Source organism: Anomaloglossus baeobatrachus, chromosome 6, assembly GCF_048569485.1.
Source record: "Anomaloglossus baeobatrachus isolate aAnoBae1 chromosome 6, aAnoBae1.hap1, whole genome shotgun sequence".
NCBI classification, from domain to species: Eukaryota; Metazoa; Chordata; class Amphibia; order Anura; family Aromobatidae; genus Anomaloglossus; species Anomaloglossus baeobatrachus.
Genome location: NC_134358.1, coordinates 335,866,269 through 335,890,836, shown reverse-complemented (window position 1 = coordinate 335,890,836; position 24,568 = coordinate 335,866,269). Strand labels below are relative to the sequence as shown.

Here is a 24,568-nt window from a genome sequence, read left to right as displayed (position 1 = left end):
ACAGCATCAGCCTCTCTCTGCACACAGCCTCAGCCTCTCTCTGCACACAGCCTCAGCCTCTCTCTGCACACAGCCTCAGCCTCTCTCTGCACACAGCCTCAGCCTCTCTCTGCACACAGCCTCAGCCTCTCTCTGCACACAGCCTCAGCCTCTCTCTGCACACAGCCTCAGCCTCTCTCTGCACACAGCCTCAGCCTCTCTCTGCACACAGCCTCAGCCTCTCTCTGCACACAGCCTCAGCCTCTCTCTGCACACAGCCTCAGCCTCTCTCTGCACACAGCCTCAGCCTCTCTCTGCACACAGCCTCAGCCTCTCTCTGCACACAGCCTCAGCCTCTCTCTGCACACAGCCTCAGCCTCTCTCTGCACACAGCCTCAGCCTCTCTCTGCACACAGCCTCAGCCTCTCTCTGCACACAGCCTCAGCCTCTCTCTGCACACAGCCTCAGCCTCTCTCTGCACACAGCCTCAGCCTCTCTCTGCACACAGCCTCAGCCTCTCTCTGCACACAGCCTCAGCCTCTCTCTGCACACAGCCTCAGCCTCTCTCTGCACACAGCCTCAGCCTCTCTCTGCACACAGCCTCAGCCTCTCTCTGCACACAGCCTCAGCCTCTCTCTGCACACAGCCTCAGCCTCTCTCTGCACACAGCCTCAGCCTCTCTCTGCACACAGCCTCAGCCTCTCTCTGCACACAGCCTCAGCCTCTCTCTGCACACAGCCTCAGCCTCTCTCTGCACACAGCCTCAGCCTCTCTCTGCACACAGCCTCAGCCTCTCTCTGCACACAGCCTCAGCCTCTCTCTGCACACAGCCTCAGCCTCTCTCTGCACACAGCCTCAGCCTCTCTCTGCACACAGCCTCAGCCTCTCTCTGCACACAGCCTCAGCCTCTCTCTGCACACAGCCTCAGCCTCTCTCTGCACACAGCCTCAGCCTCTCTCTGCACACAGCCTCAGCCTCTCTCTGCACACAGCCTCAGCCTCTCTCTGCACACAGCCTCAGCCTCTCTCTGCACACAGCCTCAGCCTCTCTCTGCACACAGCCTCAGCCTCTCTCTGCACACAGCCTCAGCCTCTCTCTGCACACAGCCTCAGCCTCTCTCTGCACACAGCCTCAGCCTCTCTCTGCACACAGCCTCAGCCTCTCTCTGCACACAGCCTCAGCCTCTCTCTGCACACAGCCTCAGCCTCTCTCTGCACACAGCCTCAGCCTCTCTCTGCACACAGCCTCAGCCTCTCTCTGCACACAGCCTCAGCCTCTCTCTGCACACAGCCTCAGCCTCTCTCTGCACACAGCCTCAGCCTCTCTCTGCACACAGCCTCAGCCTCTCTCTGCACACAGCCTCAGCCTCTCTCTGCACACAGCCTCAGCCTCTCTCTGCACACAGCCTCAGCCTCTCTCTGCACACAGCCTCAGCCTCTCTCTGCACACAGCCTCAGCCTCTCTCTGCACACAGCCTCAGCCTCTCTCTGCACACAGCCTCAGCCTCTCTCTGCACACAGCCTCAGCCTCTCTCTGCACACAGCCTCAGCCTCTCTCTGCACACAGCCTCAGCCTCTCTCTGCACACAGCCTCAGCCTCTCTCTGCACACAGCCTCAGCCTCTCTCTGCACACAGCCTCAGCCTCTCTCTGCACACAGCCTCAGCCTCTCTCTGCACACAGCCTCAGCCTCTCTCTGCACACAGCCTCAGCCTCTCTCTGCACACAGCCTCAGCCTCTCTCTGCACACAGCCTCAGCCTCTCTCTGCACACAGCCTCAGCCTCTCTCTGCACACAGCCTCAGCCTCTCTCTGCACACAGCCTCAGCCTCTCTCTGCACACAGCCTCAGCCTCTCTCTGCACACAGCCTCAGCCTCTCTCTGCACACAGCCTCAGCCTCTCTCTGCACACAGCCTCAGCCTCTCTCTGCACACAGCCTCAGCCTCTCTCTGCACACAGCCTCAGCCTCTCTCTGCACACAGCCTCAGCCTCTCTCTGCACACAGCCTCAGCCTCTCTCTGCACACAGCCTCAGCCTCTCTCTGCACACAGCCTCAGCCTCTCTCTGCACACAGCCTCAGCCTCTCTCTGCACACAGCCTCAGCCTCTCTCTGCACACAGCCTCAGCCTCTCTCTGCACACAGCCTCAGCCTCTCTCTGCACACAGCCTCAGCCTCTCTCTGCACACAGCCTCAGCCTCTCTCTGCACACAGCCTCAGCCTCTCTCTGCACACAGCCTCAGCCTCTCTCTGCACACAGCCTCAGCCTCTCTCTGCACACAGCCTCAGCCTCTCTCTGCACACAGCCTCAGCCTCTCTCTGCACACAGCCTCAGCCTCTCTCTGCACACAGCCTCAGCCTCTCTCTGCACACAGCCTCAGCCTCTCTCTGCACACAGCCTCAGCCTCTCTCTGCACACAGCCTCAGCCTCTCTCTGCACACAGCCTCAGCCTCTCTCTGCACACAGCCTCAGCCTCTCTCTGCACACAGCCTCAGCCTCTCTCTGCACACAGCCTCAGCCTCTCTCTGCACACAGCCTCAGCCTCTCTCTGCACACAGCCTCAGCCTCTCTCTGCACACAGCCTCAGCCTCTCTCTGCACACAGCCTCAGCCTCTCTCTGCACACAGCCTCAGCCTCTCTCTGCACACAGCCTCAGCCTCTCTCTGCACACAGCCTCAGCCTCTCTCTGCACACAGCCTCAGCCTCTCTCTGCACACAGCCTCAGCCTCTCTCTGCACACAGCCTCAGCCTCTCTCTGCACACAGCCTCAGCCTCTCTCTGCACACAGCCTCAGCCTCTCTCTGCACACAGCCTCAGCCTCTCTCTGCACACAGCCTCAGCCTCTCTCTGCACACAGCCTCAGCCTCTCTCTGCACACAGCCTCAGCCTCTCTCTGCACACAGCCTCAGCCTCTCTCTGCACACAGCCTCAGCCTCTCTCTGCACACAGCCTCAGCCTCTCTCTGCACACAGCCTCAGCCTCTCTCTGCACACAGCCTCAGCCTCTCTCTGCACACAGCCTACCCCAGCCTCAGCCTCTCTCTGCACACAGCCTACCCCAGCCTCTCTCTGCACACAGCCTACCCCAGCCTCTCTCTGCACACAGCCTACCCCAGCCTCTCTCTGCACACAGCCTACCCCAGCCTCAGCCTCTCTCTGCACACAGCCTACCCCAGCCTCTCTCTGCACACAGCCTACCCCAGCCTCAGCCTCTCTCTGCACACAGCCTACCCCAGCCTCTCTCTGCACACAGCCTACCCCAGCCTCAGCCTCTCTCTCCTCACAGCCTACCCCAGCCTCTCTCTGCACACAGCCTACCCCAGCCTCAGCCTCTCTCTGCACACAGCCTACCCCAGCCTCTCTCTGCACACAGCCTACCCCAGCCTCAGCCTCTCTCTCCTCACAGCCTACCCCAGCCTCAGCCTCTCTCTCCTCACAGCCTACCCCAGCCTCAGCCTCTCTCTCCTCACAGCCTACCCCAGCCTCAGCCTCTCTCTCCTCACAGCCTACCCCAGCCTCAGCCTCTCTCTCCTCACAGCCTACCCCAGCCTCAGCCTCTCTCTCCTCACAGCCTACCCCAGCCTCAGCCTCTCTCTCCTCACAGCCTACCCCAGCCTCAGCCTCTCTCTCCTCCCAGCCTACCCCAGCCTCAGCCTCTCTCTCCTCCCAGCCTACCCCAGCCTCAGCCTCTCTCTCCTCCCAGCCTACCCCAGCCTCAGCCTCTCTCTCCTCCCAGCCTACCCCAGCCTCAGCCTCTCTCTCCTCCCAGCCTACCCCAGCCTCAGCCTCTCTCTCCTCCCAGCCTACCCCAGCCTCAGCCTCTCTCTCCTCCCAGCCTACCCCAGCCTCAGCCTCTCTCTCCTCCCAGCCTACCCCAGCCTCAGCCTCTCTCTCCTCCCAGCCTACCCCAGCCTCAGCCTCTCTCTCCTCCCAGCCTACCCCAGCCTCAGCCTCTCTCTCCTCCCAGCCTACCCCAGCCTCAGCCTCTCTCTCCTCCCAGCCTACCCCAGCCTCAGCCTCTCTCTCCTCCCAGCCTACCCCAGCCTCAGCCTCTCTCTCCTCCCAGCCTACCCCAGCCTCAGCCTCTCTCTCCTCCCAGCCTACCCCAGCCTCAGCCTCTCTCTCCTCCCAGCCTACCCCAGCCTCAGCCTCTCTCTCCTCCCAGCCTACCCCAGCCTCAGCCTCTCTCTCCTTCCAGCCTACCCCAGCCTCAGCCTCTCTCTCCTTCCAGCCTCCTCCAGCACGCCGTGCTCCTCTGCCGACACTCACACACACACACCCGATCGCATACACTCACACACACACACCCGATCGCATACACTCACACACACACACCCGATCGCATACACTCACACACACAGACACTGACGAAATCGCACATACGCGCTGATACTCACAACATCCGGAGATACCACATGCTTCTGGCCATGTGATCCTCCGTCAGGTCCTGGAAGGTCACAGCAGCACAGTATCGAGGCCGAGAAGCAAGCGATATCGCCGGATGCTGTGAGTGTGTGGATGCGATGTGATGTGTGTGTGTGAGGTGTGTGTGTGAGAGTGAGTGTGATCTGATGTGTGTGTGTGTGTGTGCTGTTATGTGTGTGCGTGTGGATCTTCCGCCGCTGCAGGACCTTGATGTGCTGGTAACTATGCTAGCATGGTTACCAGCGCATCACGTCCCCCACTCGCACGGGAGCCCACACCAGCATACGGCGGCAAGGCCAGCAATGCGAGGGTAAGTGTTGGCTGGGTTAGCGGCGTACGCTGATGTGGGCTCCCGTTGGGGGGGGGGGGGTTGTACACTACTCACCTGGGAGCCGTGACCGTGTCAGTTCGGGGAATGCGCGGGAGGGGGGCAGAGCTAGCGTCCGTTGCGTGAGGGGGGCGGGGCGTGGCGTGGCCGAGTTGCCAATGCCTGCAGGGTGCCGGGGCGAGAGGCCAATCTGTGGGGGGGGCGGAGCCTGGGCGAGCGGCTGGCCAATCCGTGTGGGGGCGCAGCCTGGGCGAGCGGCCAATCCGTGTGGGGGGGCGGGGCCATGGCGAGCCCAGCGGCCAATCAGCTTTGTGTCACCGTAAGGACACAATGTCACCGGAAGGACACAATTTTGAAGCATGACAGACAGAATAAGGCAATTATATATATAGATGCTATCTATTATCTATCCAGCGATCTATCTTTCTAGCTTTTGACTGTATGTAATCCTCATTCTGATTTTGTTTTTTGTTTGTTTTTTTTTGCGTTCCACAAAAAAAGGAAGGCACACGGATGTAAAACTGACTGAACGGATGCGGCTGTCACACGGATTCATATGAGGGAAAAACACTTTTTTTTTTTTTTTTGTTTTGTTTTTTTACGGAGCACAAAAACGGGACGCTGGTCAATGTTAATAATTTGCTATCTTGTGCGGTATGATCGTGTTTAAGGGCTTTATTTGAAAAGGCTTTTTTTTTTTTACAATTTTGTCATTTGATGTTTCATAAGTAAATGCTAACATATATGCCTATATTTACCAACGTACAATTTGTTTTTGAAAAAAAACAAACAACCATGAGATATAATGAAACAGTTGAGTTGTTACCATGTCAGACTTGAAGAATGTGGCTTTGTCATGAAAGGGTTAAACAGTGGCTCATATTCTGATGACCCATTACTTCTATGTGACCTAACAGGGTGTAGATCTCTTCACTGCACCCATTATTGTGTTACTGTTACATTTTTGTGAAATACTCTGAGATTATGGGGTTTGAGATGGAGATTGTGTATCCAAATGAGTGACACAGCCATGCCTTTTAGTTGAGTGTAGCATTCTGGCATGTGAAGACATCATACTTATATTACTTTAAAACAAAGCTTGAAAGTGCAAGAAAATGTTGTGTGACAATTTAAGAAAATGTCATTTTTTTATGGTATTACTGTTCTCTTACAGGCAGCATGGGCTTGCACTCCAGCAAAAGGTGACATCATAAATTTAGAAAGTGGCAATATAGATGACACCTTAGGTAAGTTACCTTAGGAAGAAATAAATTCTTGTTCTTACTTTTGTTGTGCTCTCCACCTCGTCGGCCCCTGCGCCCTCCACCTCGTCGGCCCCTGCGCCCTCCACCTCGTCGGCCCGCTTTCTTTTCCATCAGATTTTGCCCTCTTGGTATTTTTATTCATTTGCCACAGAATTGCTTTAAAATGTCAGAACTGATCCCTTAGTTTCCTATTAAATGCTTCCCAGAATCTGGCGCATCAGTTGTTCACTGATCATTTAGATTACATAACAGTTGGATAAATGGACCCTGAACCGATGCGCAGAAGAATAAATGGAATCACAGCCTAAAACATCTCAGTACCTATGGAAGCCAAGGCAGTTTTTACATTTGTATTTTACAAATGAGACCTAAATTATAGACTAAGAAATTCATTATACCGTATATACCATATATATTTGTCCTGGGTACCTGTAGACATCATTGCATAAATACAGTCCATTCAAACATGCAGTTGTGTGAAATGTGACTTGAACTGCTTCGATTATTTATACTCATTAAAAGGATGACAAATCTAAAAAAACCCCTGAAAGGTATATTACATGCACATTGAAAAAAATAAATACAAATGTGCCCCAGTAATCTATTTTGTTTGTTTCCACCCGTTGTACATGATTAGGTTGGAAGCCATCTTAAAGCTGCAGCTCTGCTTAAAGGGAACCTTTCAGGTGCAATACGCACCCAGAAGCACGAGCAGTTCTGGGTGCATATTGCTGATCCCTGCCTAACCGTCCCTGTATATAGTAGCATATTTTTTCTAAAGATCTTTATATATTTCTATATATCTTTAATGATATGCTAAGGAGTGCAGGGACTAGTCGCAAGAGTGTTAGTTTGTGCGCTCATATTACCCACTTAGTTTGAGCACGCCCACAGGGGTGTGCTAACATGCTATTCACTGCCCACTCAAAAAAGAAGGAATCAGACATCCTAATGGAAACGTGATTCTTTATTGATGGTAAAAAAAAAAAAAGTGAGAGGCAATGAAGTACAGTGGAACCTCTGTTTACGAGTAACTTGGTGTGCGAGTATTTCGCTATACGAGCAAAGCTTGCTGTAAATTTGTAACTCAATTTACGAGCAAGCTTTGCTGTATGAGCAAATACTCACCGCCAGGGGTGGGATTCAAATTTTTAACAGGTTCTCTGTAAACTCCGCCCATTCTGTAACCACACCCATTTTGTTAGCCACACCCATTTTCACGTACTTTCCTCAACCAAAAAATCCAAGTAATTTAAAGTAAAATCTTTCCCCTTCTTCCCCTCCTCCACCTTCACTCTCCTGTCCAGCACCAGTTGTTCCAGTCACTGTCACTCTTATTGTATTAAATGGTTTTGCTACAATTTTTAAAAATTTATTACTAAAGGAGCCCTGCTAAAATTGGAACAGGCGACCTTCCCCATACAGATCTCATCCCATGTGGTCTCTTTCCCCTGCAGATCCCATCCCATTATGGCCTCTTTCCCCTGCAGATCCCATCCCATTATGGCCTCTTTCCCCCTACAAATCCCATCCCATCATGGCTTCTTTTCCCAGCAGATCTTATCCCATGTGCTCCTTTTCCCATATAGCTTCCATCTTATGTGGCCTCCTCTCCCCATATAGCTCCCATCTATACAGCCTCCTTTCCCCATATAGCTCCCATTTATGCATCCTCCTCTCCCCATATAGCTGCCATCTTTTGCGGCCTCTCTCCCCATATAGCTGCCATCTTTATGCGGCTAGTCTCCCCATATAGCTGCCCTCTTATGCAGCCCCTTTCCCCATATAGCTGCCATCTTTATGCGGCTCGTCTCCCTGCATCTTTGGCTCACTGAGCGCTTACCTGCTGCAAGCACCGGTGACCTCTCCTCTGTCTTCCGTCGTCTGCACCGCTCTGCACGCTGACAGATGGCAGGAGGAGGAGCTACCTCCCCTCACTGCCGTGACCTCCCAGCAGCGTCAACGCGTCGCTGCACGCCGGGTCGGGGAGCTGACATGCTCCACTGAACCTGGAAGTGCGGCACGGAGGTACGGGGATTAATTTGTGCTAGTGTCTTAAAGACACTAACACAGATGAATACAGGGAACCGGATCGCCTGAGCTGTTTCTTGCCGGTTTGGGGAACTGGCTGCTATTTTAACAACCGGTTCTCCAGAACCGGAGAGAATCGGCTGAATCCCACCCCTGCTCACCGCACACACCTCCGGGTCCATACTTTCACCACGCTCTGACCTGCTCTTGCAGTCCGCAGAAACACGCACAAACACACACATTATGCTCACCTTACCTTCCATTCCATCGCCGGCCTCCTGGTTCTTGTAGTTCGTTGTTACAGGATGTGTATCGGGTAACCATCGCGACGATGGAGGAACTTCCGTAGTCAGCCACATCTCTGGCAGCGGAAGCTTTGGCATCGGTCGCGATGGTTACTCCATACACATCCGGTACCGGCGAACTACAAGCACCGGGAGGGCGGCGATGGAACGGAAGGTAAGGTAAGCATAATATGTGTGTGCTTGTGCGTGTGTGTGTGGGGAATGGCACAATAGGGGACCAGGATGGGACATTGAACAAGTTGTGGAACGGATTCTCTGAGCTTCTAATTCCTATGAAAAATGTTGCTTTGCTAGACTAGTAACTTGGTTTACAAGCATAGTCCCAGAACGGATTGTTCTCGTACACCAAGGTTCCACTGTACATACAAAAATGGCTGCACAGACCCCAGATGAAATCAAAACTGAGGGCGACTACTGAAACCTCGATCACATACAATATTGTACACACAGTGCTCATGACCCTCACAAAGGGTAATATACTGTATATTATTGGTAATATAAAATGAACATATATTTAATCCAGATCCAATTGAGAGATTTAGTGCAAAACACTAGGAAATGGCAGAAAAATCCTAACCCAGCTAGCTCACTTCATAATTCTTGTGTATACCACCAAATACCGTGCTAGAAACAAACAAATTATAATTGTTAATTACAGAAAAAAGCTTACCAAGGTGCAAGTGCACGCTCTGCACGTTATAGAGCTGGGGAATGGCACCCAACCGACGAACGTTCGTTTCGGTGGTTTCCTTCCTTTTCGCTAGGGTTACCCTATTTGCGATCTATCCGGTGTCCTTACACTTCACACACTTAATCTTCTATAAATATAGATGTCAAACAGTTGAACAAGATGAATGTGTGTTTGTTGAATTTTCTACATTCACTGCCCAGTGTCCTCATCGGCAGTGACGTGCTTACCCGTGTCCGTTGCACTTCCTCAGAACGCTGGCCATAGGGTCAGTACGCATGATCAGAAGTCCTTGGCACTTCTGGTCATGCGCTCTACACCAGTTTGAAACAGGGACGCGTAGACTCTGCTTCATAGTGTGCATGACCGGAAGTCCGGGGATCATGCACACTGACCCGAAATACAGCGTCTGTTGCGATGGAAGCAGAGGTGAAGCATGCCTCTAAGGCCGGTGTCACACTTGCGAGTGCCTTGCGTGTATCACCCTGCACGGCGTCACAGGGGCGGGTCGGCTGCATATATCTCTATGCAACCGACCCGCTCCTGTGAGGAGAGTATGAGTCTGTGCCGTGTGATGCAATGTGAGACTCGCACGAGATACATGCGAGGCACTCGCAAGTGTGACACTGGCCTAAGGCCCTGTGCCCACAGGAGAAAATACCTGCAGATTTTTCTGCAGGTATTTCCGCAGGGTCATCCAGCAGCTCCCCGGAATCCGCAGCTATCCACTCTTGGATTTCATGCGGAATTGCTGCGGAAAACCTACGGAAAATGTGCGGAATTCGTGCATTTGTACTGCGTATTTCTCCCCTGTATCTATATAGTAGAAAGGCAGGAAATCCGCAGGACAATACGCAGGAATAATTGACATGCTGTTCTTTGCAGCAGCAGAAATTCCACAGCATTTTCCGCAGGTGCAAAATCCACAGCATATAAACCGCACACACCAAATCACATAGGTTAAGATACTTGCGCAAACCTGCGGATTTATCTGGAAAATTTAGAAAATATGCAGGTTTTCCACAGCAAAATCCACAAGTATTTTCTCCCGTGGGCACAGGGCCTCATGCTGCACATTCTTTAGCATGTTAGCATTCCCACAGGGGCGTACTTACATGCTAAGAGGGGCCAACTAGCCATGAGAACTAACACCCTTGCGACTAAAGATCCTTCATTATATGCTAATGAGGCCAGCGACTAGAAATACTTTTTTTTAATAACTCCTTATCTATGCTAGTGTATACAGGGACAGTTGGGCAGGGATTAGCAATATGCACCCAGAACTACTCATGGTACTGTCTGCATATTGCACCTGACAGGTCCCCTTTAAAGGGAATCTGTCATTTCACCCCACAAACTGTGTGCATGGTGTTTTCTTTAAGACAAGCCAGCTATATCTTTTCATGGCTACTCTTCTTGCTCCATTATTGATCTCCATTTGAATTGATATGAACATAAGGCTCCTCCTACATGACTGACAGCCTATATTCTGTGTAACTTCAGGCAAAGGAGCTATCGGTCATGTAGGAGGAGGAGTTGGCAGTGAGTGGGAAATAGAGCTGGAGTGAAGTGACGGAGGCTTCATATCTACAAATGGCTTTTCAGCCTCATTTGTATATCAATTCAAACACAGATTTCTCAGTAAAGGAGTACTGTACTGGCCTTGTTACTATTTTGCTGGAATTGGATTTGAAAGAGCTGCGTGCTCCTAAATTGTTTTGGTGTGTAAAATTCTGACAATTTTCTACCAAACATTTTGCTTTACATTAGCTAAATGGACATAGTTTTTGGAGATTACAGTGGAACCTTGGATTAAGAGTAACTTTGTTTGAGAGAGTTTTGCAAGACAAGGAAAGCTTTTTAAAAAATTGTAACTTGGTTTAAGAGCAATGCTTTGCAAGAAGAGCAAATACTCACCGTGCACACTTGCGATTCCGTCCTTTCACCGCGCTCTGACACGCTTTGCGTAAACCTACTGGAGGTAACTTTCTATATATATGTACTGTATACAGTATTCCATTGTACAGTAAAATATATACTATATAGCATGTCTATCAATTTGCATTTGTGGATACAGTATTGTACTTTCTTTCTACTAACCAGTACAGCATATTGCTTGTACTGTAATCTAATTGCCCGTGCAGTATTCCTACCCCACATTTGGCTAAGTTCTGCCCTTATTTTGGGGAGAATAGATTTGGGTTATTTTTTTTTTTTTTGTGTACTGTACTAGAATAAAGAGTCATATTTATACATTATTTTCTCTCCATATTGTACCTCTCGCACACCAACAATTCTATTGTAAGCTACTGTGCAATTTAATTTAATTTTCTGTTTTTTTTTACTGTACAGTATTTTGTATTAGTGTACTGTAATAGTTTTATATGAATACAGTACATTATTTAGTATTACTGAAATAAGTTTGTATGAATACAGTAAATATTTTTGGGCTGTGGAACAAATTGTCTGCACTTCAATTATTTCCTATGGGAAAAATCGCTTTGATATGAGTGACTTGGTTTAAGAGCGCAGTCTCAGAACGAATTGTGCTCGTAATCCAAGGTTCCACTGTACTTGATTAGTTATAGTAGTGCTTACAGGTCAGAAAATGCATCTTGTAGAAGGTGGATGTCCTGGGAGGGAGTGAAGGTTAGCTGTCCATGATGTCAACCTGTAAGGCTATGTGCGCACGCTGCGTTTTTGCATGTTTTTTGGGTGCGTTTTTGGTCTCAAAACTGCATGAATTTCCTTCCTGAATAGATGTAGAAAAGAAGCGTATGGGACTCAGCACCAATGCGGTAATAATAAAACTTGGAACTTTATTCGGAATTTTTTAAAAGAAAGGTACACAGGTCATCCCAAAAATCGCCATGCGATTTGCCGAGCGGCTTTACGCGTTTCGGACAAACAAGGGGAAATTAAAACCAGTCCTTAGTCATAGGGCTTATGACTAAGGACTGGTTTTAATTTGCCCTTGTTTGTCTGAAACGCGTAAAGCCGCTTGGCAAATCGCATGGCGATTTTTTTTTTTTTTTTTTTTTGATGACCTGTGTACCTTTCTTTTAAAAAATTCCGAATAAAGTTCCAAGTGTTATTATTACCGCATTGGTGCTGAGTCCCATACGCTTCTTTTCTACATCTATTCTGAATTACGGACCGGCTTGTCCGGGGACTGCGGGCATCCACCTTCGCCTTGAAGACTGCATATGGGTGAGCTGAAATTTCTACCATTTATGAATTTCCTTCCCCAGCAAAGTCTAAGATTTCAATTTTGCCGTCCGCACGTTTTTTTTTTGGCTGCGTCTTTGTGGTGACCACAAAGATGCAGCATGTCAATTCGTTTTCACTGCGTTTTTCACCCATTTTAATTCAATGACGGTGGAAAACTGCAATCAAAAACGCAAGTTGTTATTTTACATGCGTTTTGGAGTGTTTTTCTGATTAGACTCCAGGTCGGCGGGGATTGATCGCTGGTATTTGGCCAGATACTGCTCCCCATATAAAGTCTAAGGGGACCAGAATCTGGCACAAAGGGGTAGAAGCAAGTGCTTTACTCACCGATCACCGGGCGGCTGTCACACTGCTGCCGCGGCAGCTTTTTCATCTTCCAGAGCCGACCGCTCATTAGTCTCATAACATATTCACTCCTTCCCTGGTCACAGGTGGCTGGTTCGAGGCAGACCCACCCCCATGCTGACTGACAGCTGTCTCACTGCAACCAATCACAGCCACTGGTGGGCGGGTCTATATTGTGCAGTAAAATAATTATTAAAAAAAAAAAAAAAAAAAAAAGACGTGCGGTCCCCTCCCCAATTTTGATACCAGCCATGGTAAAGCCACACGGCTGAGGGCAGGTATTCTCAGGATGGGGAGCCCCCTAGCCTAAAAATATCAGCTAGCAGCCGCCCGGAAATGCTGCATCCATTAAATGCGACAGTCCCGGGACTCTGCCCGGCTCATCCCGATTACCCTGGTGCGGTAGCAATCGGGGTAATGAGTTAATTGCAGCCCATAGCTGCCACTAAATCCTAATTAGTGATGGCAGGTGTCTGAGAACCCCCCCCATGCACTAAGCTGTAAGTGAAAGTAAATAAACACAATCGCCCAAAAAGCACGCATTAAACCTACGAGTAATGGTATTTCCAGGAGTCCATCATGACAGCACCACCGGAAGGTTGCCCCTACCCTCTGTAAGGACAGGAAACACACAAGAGGTTTAAAGGCCCCTCCCTCCCGCTCCTCTCCAGTGCTTTTACAACAGGGGTGGGGAACCTTTTTTCTGCCGGGGGCCATTTGGAAATTTTTACCAACCTTCGGGGGCCGCACAAAATTATCAACTTGAAAATTACCCTAATATATTTGGTCAAACAATTAACTCACTGTGGCGGCTGGAGTTTCTACTCTTTGGTGCAGCTGTAATATTAGGCGATATTGATCTTTTTGCTTTTCACAACTGCTTTTCCAGGTTTGAGTTGGCTGGGACTGCTGTATATACATCACAGGGGAGGGTTGGGAGGAATATAGATCACTGGGGAGGCTGGGGGCATAGACATCATTGGGGGGTACATACATCACTGGGGGATACATACATCATTGACGGGGCGCTCAAACATAGATGGGGGGGCATAAACATTGCTGGGGAGGGCTGGGAGGAATATACATCACTAGGGAAGCAGCAGGGCATAGACGTCACTGGGGGTACATACATCACTGGGCGGCACAGACTTCACTGGGGGAATATACACATCACTGGGTTACACAGACATAGCTGGGGGGCACAAACATTGCTGGGGTTATATAAATAGCCGGGGGCAAACAGCCCTGGGGGATGCCGGAGGGACACAGAGAGCCCTGGGGGAACAGAGAATGATGGGAGAGGATGGAGGCACAGACAAATCAGGGGGACGCTGGGGACACAGATGGCACAGAGAAGAATGGGAGAGGCTGAAGGCACAGACAGAACTGGGAGAGGCTCAGGGCACAGAGATCACTGGGGAGACCGGGGCACAGATCACTAGGGGTGCATAGATCACTAGGGAGACTGGGGGGGGCACAGAACACTGGTGGGGGCACAGATCACTGGGGAGACTGGGGGGCACAGGGCACTGGGGAGACTGGGGGGAGGCACAGAACACATTGGGGGGCACAGATCACTGGGAACACTGGGGGGGCACAGAACACTGGGCGGAGGCACAGATCACTGGGGAGACTGGGGGGAGGCACAGATCACTGGGGAGACTGGGGGGAGGCACAAAACACTGGGGAGACTGGGGGAGGCACAGATCACTGGGGAGACTGGGGGGAGGCACAGATCACTGGGGAGACTGGGGGGAGGCACAGATCACTGGGGAGACTGGGGGGAGGCACAGATCACTGGGGAGACTGGGGGGAGGCACAGATCACTGGGGAGACTGGGGGGAGGCACAGATCACTGGGGAGACTGGGGGGAGGCACAGATCACTGGGGAGAGAGGGGCACAGAGCACTGGAGGTACAGAGCTCTGGGGGCACAGGCAGACTCGGATGAGCTTGGAGGTAGTTAGAGAACTGGGGGAGGCTGGCATCACTGAGCGCTGGAGGTGGTTGCGGGCACGGAGGGCTCTTCCGCCGGGCACAGAGAGGAGCAGCCGCCGCCGCTGGGCACAGGGAGCCGCCGGGCACGGAGCCGCCGCAACCGCTGGGCACAGGGAGCCGCCGGGCACAGAGAGAAGCAGCCGCCGCCGGGCACAGGGAGCCGGAGCCGCCGCCGCAACCGCTGGAAACAGGAAGCCGCCGCCGCAACCGCCGGGCACAGGGAGCCGCCGCCGGGCACAGGGAGCCGCCGCCGGGCACAGGGAGCCGCCGCCGGGCACAGGGAGCCGCCGCCGGGCACAGGGAGCCGCCGCCGGGCACAGGGAGCCGCCGCCGCAACCACCGGGCACAGGGAGCCGCCGCTGGGCACAGAGCGCTGCAGACCTGGGGGACGATTGGCAGTCAATCCTCTCCTTCTTTTGATTTTAGCGCCCCTCACGCCGACCCCACCTACAAAGTACGTCCTCACGTAGGCAGTGCCAGTGTGGGGACGTAGTCTTTCAGGTATAGGAAATGCAGCGTTCATCATTGAACGCGCTGTGTGGGGTTTTAAAGGGCCAGCAGCCAGTAAGATGCGGCTGCCGCCCCAGCACTACAGTTCCCGGGAATCGGCCCGGGGGCCGCAGAAAAAGTCGTCGCGGGCCGCATACGGCCCGTGGGCCGGAGGTTCCCCACCACTGTTTTACAAGGATCACACCAGGATGGATGCAATTTAGTTTATTAAATACTGAACACACATGTTAATGTCACATATGGATACAGGGAGGGAAACTAAGGGTGCTGTCATGATGGACTCCTGGAAATATCATTACCGGTAGGTCTAATGCTTGCTTTCCTCGTCGTTCCTCATGACAGCACCACAGGAGAATACGAAATAAGATGCCTTAGGGAGGGACCACTGCCTGTAGGACTTTACGTCCAAAAGACATTCTCTGGGCTGAAAGGACATCCAGCTTATGCCGGCAGAAGGTATAGGGCTGCCGCACAATCTCTGCTCTAAGAAGCTCCAAACTCTAGCTGCCCCTGAAGAGAAAAGAGCTCTAGTGGACTGGGCCCGAAGAATCCCGGAACTTCTAACCCCTCTGAGGAATAGGCTAACCCTATCAAAGACTTAAGCCATCTGGTTAGGGTAGATTTTGAGGGCTTCTTGTCCTTATTCTTTCCTAATAATAGAATAAACAACGAGGAGTCTACTCTCCAGTCCCGAGTTGCCTCCAAATAGGCCAGAAGTGCTCTCCGGACATCCAGGGAATGAAGTTCCTGTTCCTTTGGATTCTTTGGATGAGCACAAAAGGAAGGAAGCAACACTTCCTGATTCAGATTCTCTGAAGATATCACCTTCGGGGAGAAGGTCGGATCGAGTTTGAGAATGACACAATCATCTGTGATACGTAGATATGGTTCCTGAATAGACAAAGCCTGTAACTCTCCAACTCTCTTCGCAGTTGTTATTGCAACTAAGAACAATGTCTTGAATGAAGGTTCCTTAAGAGAAAGACCACAGGCAATGCAATAAGGAGGTCCGCAGAGGAATCGAAGGACCAAGTTGAGGTCCAATGGAGGTGGGTCATAATCGTTGGGTACCTTTCAGAAATCTTGCAATCCATGGATGAAGAGCCAACTGGTAATCCAGGAACACACTGAGAGCAGCAATCTGTACCCTCAAAGTACTTGGTTTGAGGCCCTTATTAAAGGTCGACTGGAGAAAATTGAGAATTTTCGCTATATCCAGAACGACTGTGGCCGCATCTCCCACAAAGGAACAATAGGTCTTCCATATTTTCTGATAAATTGTCTTCATGACTGGCGTTCTGCTGGAGATCATTGTGGAAGCCATCTGGTGTGAGAGACCTCTAGACCTTAAGATCTCCTGCTCAGGATCCAGGCAGAGAGGTGGAGCTGGTGTAGGTTGTGGTGCCATAAGGGACCTTGAGACAGCAAATCATCCTGAAGTGTTAGCATAATCGGTGGTTCCAGTGCCAAAACTCGCAGAAGTGTAAACCAGCTTCTATTCGGCCAATTGGGAAGGACAGTGATTACTGTAGCCCTGTCCTGTACTCGCGGTATCAACGGAAATGGGGAAAGACGTAACTAAGAACCTTGTCCCATCGCCGAGACAGGGCGTCCACCGTAACTGGATTGTCGGTCAGATTGAGGGAATAGAACCTTCGCCTTTTGTCTGGAAGCAAAGGATCTGATGGCTGAACCCCATCTGTGAATGAGACTTCGGAACACCTCCTCATTGAGACCCCACTCTGTCGATCTCATCTGTCGTCGTCTGAGATAATCTGCCTCTCGGTTGTCAACACCCCTGAAGTAAACTGCTGAAATAGACTGCACCGTCTTCTCCAACAGAAGAAAAAGTCGTCCGTCAACTTTTGTAGGGGAAGATGGCTGGTTCCTTGTTGGTGACAGAGAAATGACACAGTGGATATGTTGTCTGAGAATTTTGATATGTTCGCCTGTCAGCATCTTCCTGGACGATCGAACTGTCTCCAGAACCGCTCTTAGTTCTCGGTAATTTGAAATCTTTGTACATACAGAAGAAGGCCAGGAACCTTGAAACTAGGTCTGGTCTACTCGTGCACCCCATCCCATGAGACTCGCATCTGTGAATACTTGGTTCCAGTCGCCAGTGAAAGCCCTCTACTGAACTTTGACAGGTCGCACCACCATTCCAGGGATCGTTGTGCACTGTTGGAAAGCGGAAACCACCGCTCCAGATCTGTCGACTGTCCGTCACTTCCAGGATAATCCTCTGCAATGGTCGTGAGTGGGACTGATTCCAGTCCACACAAGTTATGCAGGTTGTCATGAGACCAAGAATTCTCATAGCATAGCAGATCGTAACCTATTGGCGTTGGGAGAATTTTAGAATCTCGGAGCTGATAGAGAGCACACTCTCTTGAGGCAGGAAGGACATCTGACGTACTGAATCCAGATTGACACCCAGGAACTTCTGACAGGTCGTCTCCTGAAGGGAAGATTTGAGGGTTCATGATCCAACCGAGCCGGTCCAAGGTGACCCTGGTAACTGACTATCTGGGCTGGAGATTCGGTGACCATTAGGAAATAATCAGATAAGGAATTATATTCACGTCCTGTAGACGAAAGAATGCAACCATATCCACCATAATCTTGGTAAAAATCTGAGGAGCAGATGCCAGGCCAAATGGTAGGCACTGAAATCGGAGGTGGACAATCTCTGAGCCTCGCCTGAGGGCGAACATTAGGTATGTCTGACTGAACAGATGAATGGGGAGCTGATAATAAGCATCTAGCAATCTATTGTGCACATGACCGCCCCCTCCCTGTTCCGAGGAATGGTAGAACAAATAGACTCCATCTTGAACCGCCTGTATGTGACCCAACGGTTGAGGGGTATGAGGTTTATAATAGTGCGGAAGTCGCCCAATGGCTTTCTGGTGGAAAAGAGAGTGGAATAGTAACACTGAAAATCTGATCAGGGGGTATGGGAGTACTACTCCCATTAGAAGTAGTTTGTTTACGTCTGACCATAGACTACTGAGGAAGAAGGAATACCCTGAGTCAGCACAAATTGACACGGGGGAAATTCTGAGAACTCTATCCTGTACCCGTCGGAAATGGTCTGTAATAGCCAAGGATTCTGAGAAACACTGATGAACCGGGATAGCCAACCTGAATATAGTCATGATTTTTTAATGGCGATATTTGGAGGAGGAGGGCTGGGATCTTTTATATTTAGGACCCTTAGACTGCCAGAACTGAGACCCTTTTCTAGAATGGTGGCCGTGCCTACGGGCTCGAAGGACCTACGAAAAACCTTGGATCTTCTCTCTTCCTCAAGGAAACTTTTCCTCTTATCTAATGCCCTATCTAGAATTTAATCTAGCACCGGGCCAAAACTCTTAAGGCCACTTTACACACAGATAAATCTGCGGCAGATCTGTGGTTGCAGTGAAATTGGGAACAATCAGTGCCAGGTTTGTGGCTGTGTACAAATGGAACAATATGTCCATGATTTCACTGCAACCACAGGTCTGCCAAAGATTTATCTGTGTGTGTGACTGGGCCTTTAGACATGAGAAAGGTATAGAGCACAATTTGCCCTAGGAGGCTAAGTCACCCGACCAAGACCGAAGCCATATAGCTCGTCTAGCGGAGTTAGACAGAACATTGTTCTTTGTATCAAACCGCACACACTCTTGAATGCCGATGCCTCCCATGCCTTGTCTTTCAAACCAGAGTCGTCCTCAAAAGGGGATGGACGTCTTCTTCAGGACTTTAACGATTGGCACGTCAATCTTCGGTACCGTATCCCACACCTGAACATCCTGTGTTAAACAGAAGGCGATGTCTGAATTCCTGGGGAACGAATAATGGCCGCTCTGCATTCTTCCACTCTTCTAAGATCATATCCTTAATATGTAAATTTACTGGATAGACCTGTGAACATCTGGAATGGAGATCAGTGAACATCTGGTCCTGTATCGAACCCGGTGTCTCTGGCTCCTCGACCTGCATAGTATGTTGCACCATGCGTAAGAGTGTATCCGCATTAAACAAATAACTTTGTTTCCCCCACTCCTCGGCAGTGAGGAATCGTCCTGAACCTCCTCCTGAGTTGCCTGTTTTTGACGACATATCTTCAGAAAATGGTTCAATATCCCACCTGGGACGCTTGCATCTCCCATGGGAACCTGCCTGCAGTGGTGTCAATGAAGCCAAAGATACGCTGACTAACTCTCTGGTCATGATCCTCCTATTAGAAAGCAAAAAGGACTGTTCCTCCTGAATGACTGGATACATGAAGGGCACATGCATTTTGTATAATTGTCAGTCAATTTAACATCACACGCTGGACAACGTTTTGATTTGTCCGAGGACTTCTTGCCATCCTTATTTTAGGGTATATGCGCACGCTGCATTCTGTCAAGTGCAGAAAAAAAAACCTGCACCCTCTGGCAGACTGGACAACTGTAAACACTGCGGGACATTAGGAACATTAGTCACTGCCAGGGAATACTTACCCTAAGAATACATAGGCTATTTAGTATATACTCATCAGTATTTTAAGGGTACCTGTCTGAAGAACCCTGTGCGGACCTGCTGCGACTCTGAAGGGGGATCTGCCACTGAAGAATCCATGCAAGCAATACACCAAGCCAAGTTTCACAGTTCCTCCCACCCCAACCCCTCTTTTTCTCCCTTACCGGATCCAGTCGCCGCAGTCTTCCTCGCTCCGGGGTGAACTGACAGACTGCGCATGAGGCCCCCGTATTGGGAGCTCCTGCTAGCACCAGCCGGCTGACGGACCCGACAGGGGTTTCAGCCGCTCGGGGGCCTGCTTGACTGGGGGGGGGGGAGAAAGCCTGTGAGACCACATACCCTGGGACCCCGTGAGTTAATCCATGCTGACGTTCGTCTTGCATGCTCCCTGTCCTGTAGGGACAGGAAAAAACACTGGAGAGGAGAGGGAGGGGCCTTTTAACCTCTTGTGTGTTTCCTTTCCCTACAGAGGATAGGGACAACCCTCCTGTGGTGCTGTCATGAGGGATGACCTGGAAAATCCTTTATTTGAAATAAAATACACAAAAAGCCCCCTCTTTCACCACTTTATTAACCCCTAAAACACCCCTCCAGGTCCGACGTAATCCACACGAGGTCCCACGATGCATCCAGCTCTGCAACATCTGACAACCACAGCGAGCGGTCATAGAAAATGACTGCTCGCTGTGAGGGTCAGGCCGCAAGTGAATTGAGCCGCGCGGTAACTTCAGCTGTCACCGCACATCACCTGACTGAACTCACCGCTGATCTCTCGCTCACTTCAGTCGCGGACGGATTTGCGGTAACAGGTGGAGGACTCCAGCTATCACCGCACATCGCCTGACTGGAGTCCTCCACCTGTTACCGCAAATCCTGCCTCGACTGAAGTGAACGACGCGATATCAGTGGTGACTTCAGTCAGGTGATGTGCGGTGACAGCTGGAGTCCTCCACTTGTGACCGCATATCAGGCCTCGGCTGAAGTGAGCCGCGAGAGCAGCGGTGACGTCACTCATGTGATTTGGGGTGTCACCGCACATCACCTGAGTGACTTCAGCGCTAATCCCGCTGCTCACTTCAGTAGAGGCCTGACAGGTGGAGGACTCCTGCATTTTATTTTTTAGGCCAAAAACACTGCTCTTTGTAGTCACCACAAAGATAAAAAACGCTGCATCTTTGTGGTCAAAAAAAGATGCAGCGTGCGCACATCCTAAGGCTTCGCTAATATTGTATTTTAGGTCACTGCTGGTGGCTGTGTCATGGTTTGTGTCAGGAGGCCTGGAAAATGGGATTCTGACACTTGTGTTGATGGAGGCATTGACCTTTTTATGGCTTTCAGAGGAACTTTCACCAAATTTTTCAGATTTCTGCGTCCAGCTCATATAAGGTTGTCTGCACCCTGCATTTTTGTGGTAACCGCAAAAAAGCACCTTGTGGCCAAAAAACTGTTTTTTTCGTGCTTTTTTTTTTTTTTTTTTTACTTTAACCACCAAATCTGAAATATCAAAGACTTTGCTGGGGAAGGTAAGACATGCAGTTTGTCGTGACTAAAAGTCACCAAAAACTGCAGCGTGCGCATGGGGCCTAAGGCTATGTTCATACACTGCATCTTTTGGTGCATTTTTGAGGTCACAAAGATGCACCTAATGCATGCATTTCCTTCTCCCAGCAAAGTCTGAGATTTCTATTTTACGGTCTACACTGCATTTTTTTGGGCTGCATCTTGGCTGCGTTTTTGAAGATGTAGCATGTCAGTTCTTTCTGAGTTTTTGCCATTGTTTTTGAGCCTTTCTAGGTAATAGATTTGACTTAAACGCATTGGGCAAAATGTGGTAAAAACACGTGTTTCTTGATGCGTTTTTGCTGCGGGTTTCATTTTTGGGGCCGAAAACGCTGCATCTTTGTGGTTAAGAAAAGATGCCGTGTGTTAACATGGCCTAATAGTAGCTGCAGATAGGAATAAAATGTTTTTATCTTTTAATATTTGCCTCTTTGCTTGCGAAGATCTCTGCAACAAAGTATTTGGCACCTAATGGGTTAAGTTTAAGGCAAAGTGGGTGTTATCCTAGTTTTCCCTTGGCGTGTACGTCTCCCTGTATGAGCTGCCCAGTCATAGACAGGCATATTTTGATGTAGGTAAGCCATTTCTTCATTTCATAAACCAAGATCCAGTCTTTTACTTAAGAACATCCGTCAATTACTATAGTTTTCATACAAATAAAGATTCCTAGAACATCTCTACCCAGGAGACCAAGTAGCCAGATTGAGTGATAATGTATGCAGTATTCTAAGCAGGCGAGCACGTATAACTGATGCTATGCAGGAAGTACATTATATATTTCTAAACCATAATTTCCCTTTCTTGTTGCAGGTAATGCAGACGTCGCTTTAGTTAATTTTTATGCGGACTGGTATGTTTCCTATTTTGTTCTTTGTTTTCTCACCTTTTTGTATATTTACATGTTATGTTATACCTGGCTGTTTCCAAGGACATTTGGATGGATTTCAGTAGATGTGGAAATTTCAACAATAAATGTCATAGATTTTGTAATAAAAAAAAAAATGGGGAAAGAGATCCCCAAGGGGCCAATATTTTCATTAACAGGCAATTTTTCTTTACATTGTTTATAACATGATTGAGTAGATGGGAATGGAATGGCACAAATTTTTAATGTACACAACAAAATTATTCGTACCCTTCTGTTAACCCCTTAAGGACGAAGCCAGTTTTGTACTTAATACCCAGGCCATTTTTGCAATTTTGACCAGTGTCACTTTATAAGGTTATAACTCGAACGCTTCACTGGATCCCGGTTATTCTGAGATTGTTTGGTTTTTTTCGTGACATATTGGGCTTCATGTTAGAGGTAAATTTAGGATGATATTTTTTTTATTTTATTTGTGAAAAAATCTGAAATTTGACAAAAAAAAATTAAAAATTTTGCAATTTTCAAACTTTTAATTTTTATGCCCATAAACCAGAGAGTTATGTCACACAAAATAGGTAATAAATAACATTTCCCACTTGTCTACTTTACATCAGAGCAATTTTTGAAACACAATTTTTTGGGGTTAGGAAGTTTAAAAGGGTTAAAAGTTCATCAGCAATTTACCATTTTTTTCAACAAAATTTACAAAACCATTTTCCCATTTGAAGTGACTTTGAGAGGCATAGGTGACAGAAAATACCCAAAAGTGACACCATTCTAAAACCTGCACCCATCAAGGTACTCAAAACCACATCCAAGAAGTTTATTAACCCTTCAGGTGCTTCACAGGAACTAAAGTAATGTGGAATGAAAAAAAAATAAAAATTAACATTTTACCTAAAAATGTTGCTTTAGCACTAATTTCTTACTTTTTCAAGAGGTAACACCAAAAATTGGACCTTACACTTTGTTACCCACTTTCTTATGAGCGCGCCGATACCCCACATGTGGTCAGAAACCTTTGTTTGGCTAAATGGGAGGGCTTGGAACGAAAGGAGCAATATTTGAATTTTGGAAAGCAAAGTTGGCTGAAACAGATTGCGGGCACCATGTTGCCTTTACAGATCTTCTAATGTAACTAAACAGCAGGAACCCCCCTCAAGTGACCCCATTTTGGAAACTAGATCCCTTAAGGCTTCTATCGAGGGGTATAGTGAGCATTTTGGACCCACAGGTACTTCAGATTTTAATAACGTTACGTTGTCATATTGAAAACTGTCATTTTTTTCTCAAAAATGTTGCTTTAGCATCAATTATCTCACTTTTTCAAGAGGTAATTCCAAAAATTTTACCCACATGTTTGTTACCCACTTTTTTATGAGCGCGGTGATACCTCACATGTGGTCTGAAACCTTCGTTTGGACAAATGGGAGGGCTTGGAACGAAAGGAGCAATATTTGAATTTTGGAAAGGAAATTTGGCTGAAAAAGATTGCGGGCACCATGTCGCATTTGAAGGACCCCTAAGATACGTAAACAGCAAAAAAAAAAACACCACAAGTGACCCCATATTGGAAACTAAGCCTCTCAAGGAATTTATCTAATGTTTGGTGAGTACCCTGAACCCCCAGGTGCTTCACAAAAGTTTATAACGTTGAGCCATGAAGATAAAAAAAACAAAATTTTACCACAAAATTGTTACTTCAACCAGGTAGCTTTTTTTTTTCACAAGGGTAACAGGAAAAAAATCACCATGAAATTTATTGTGCAATTTCTCCTGAGTTTGGTGATATCTTAAATTATGGTGGAAATCAACTGTTTGGGCACACGGCAGGGCTCGGAAGGGAAGGAGTGCAATTTGACTGCAAAATTGGCTGCAATCAATAGCGGACACCATGTTGCATTAGGAGAGCCCCTGAGGTGCCTAAACAGTGGAGGTCTCCCACAACTGACCCCATTCTGGAAAATAGACCCCTCAAGGAATTTATCCAGATGTTTGGTGAGTACCCTGAACCCCCAGGTGCTTTACAGAAGTTTATAATGTTGAGCTGTGAAAATAAAAAAAAATACATTTTTACCACAAAATTGTTACTTCAACCAGATAGCTTTTTTTTTTTTTTTTTACAAGAGTAAAAGGAAAAAAAAGCAGCATAAAATTTATTGTGCAATTTCTCCTGAGTATGCTGATACTTTGTGTGGTGGAAATCAACTGTTTGGGTGCACAGCAGGGCTCGGAAGGGAAAAAGTGCCATTTGACTGAACATTTGGCTGGAATAATTAGCGGACGCTATGTCGCATTTGGAAAGCCCCTAAGGTGCCTAAACAGTGGAGGTCCCCCACAAGTGACCCCATTCTGGAAACAAGACACCTCAAGGCTTTTATCTAGGTGTATATTGAGCATTTTGAATCCACGAATACTTCACAGAATTTGATAAGCTTAGGTTGCCATATTGAAAATTTTCATTTTTTTCACAAAAATGTTTATTTAGCATCACATTTCTCACTTTTTCAAGAGGCAACAAC

General features: G+C 48.8%; 1 protein-coding gene across 1 annotated transcript in view; it reads left to right on the top strand.

Annotated features, from left to right (window-relative positions):
• The window catches only part of ERP44 (endoplasmic reticulum protein 44), a 183,735-nt gene that overhangs the window by 76,269 nt on the left and 82,898 nt on the right, over positions 1 to 24,568 (top strand). Inside the window, exons 2-3 of the mRNA XM_075316113.1 lie at positions 5,903 to 5,975; positions 21,989 to 22,028. Of these exons, the coding sequence (XP_075172228.1) occupies positions 5,903 to 5,975; positions 21,989 to 22,028 (113 nt within the window). The remainder of the gene's footprint in view (positions 1 to 5,902; positions 5,976 to 21,988; positions 22,029 to 24,568) is intronic.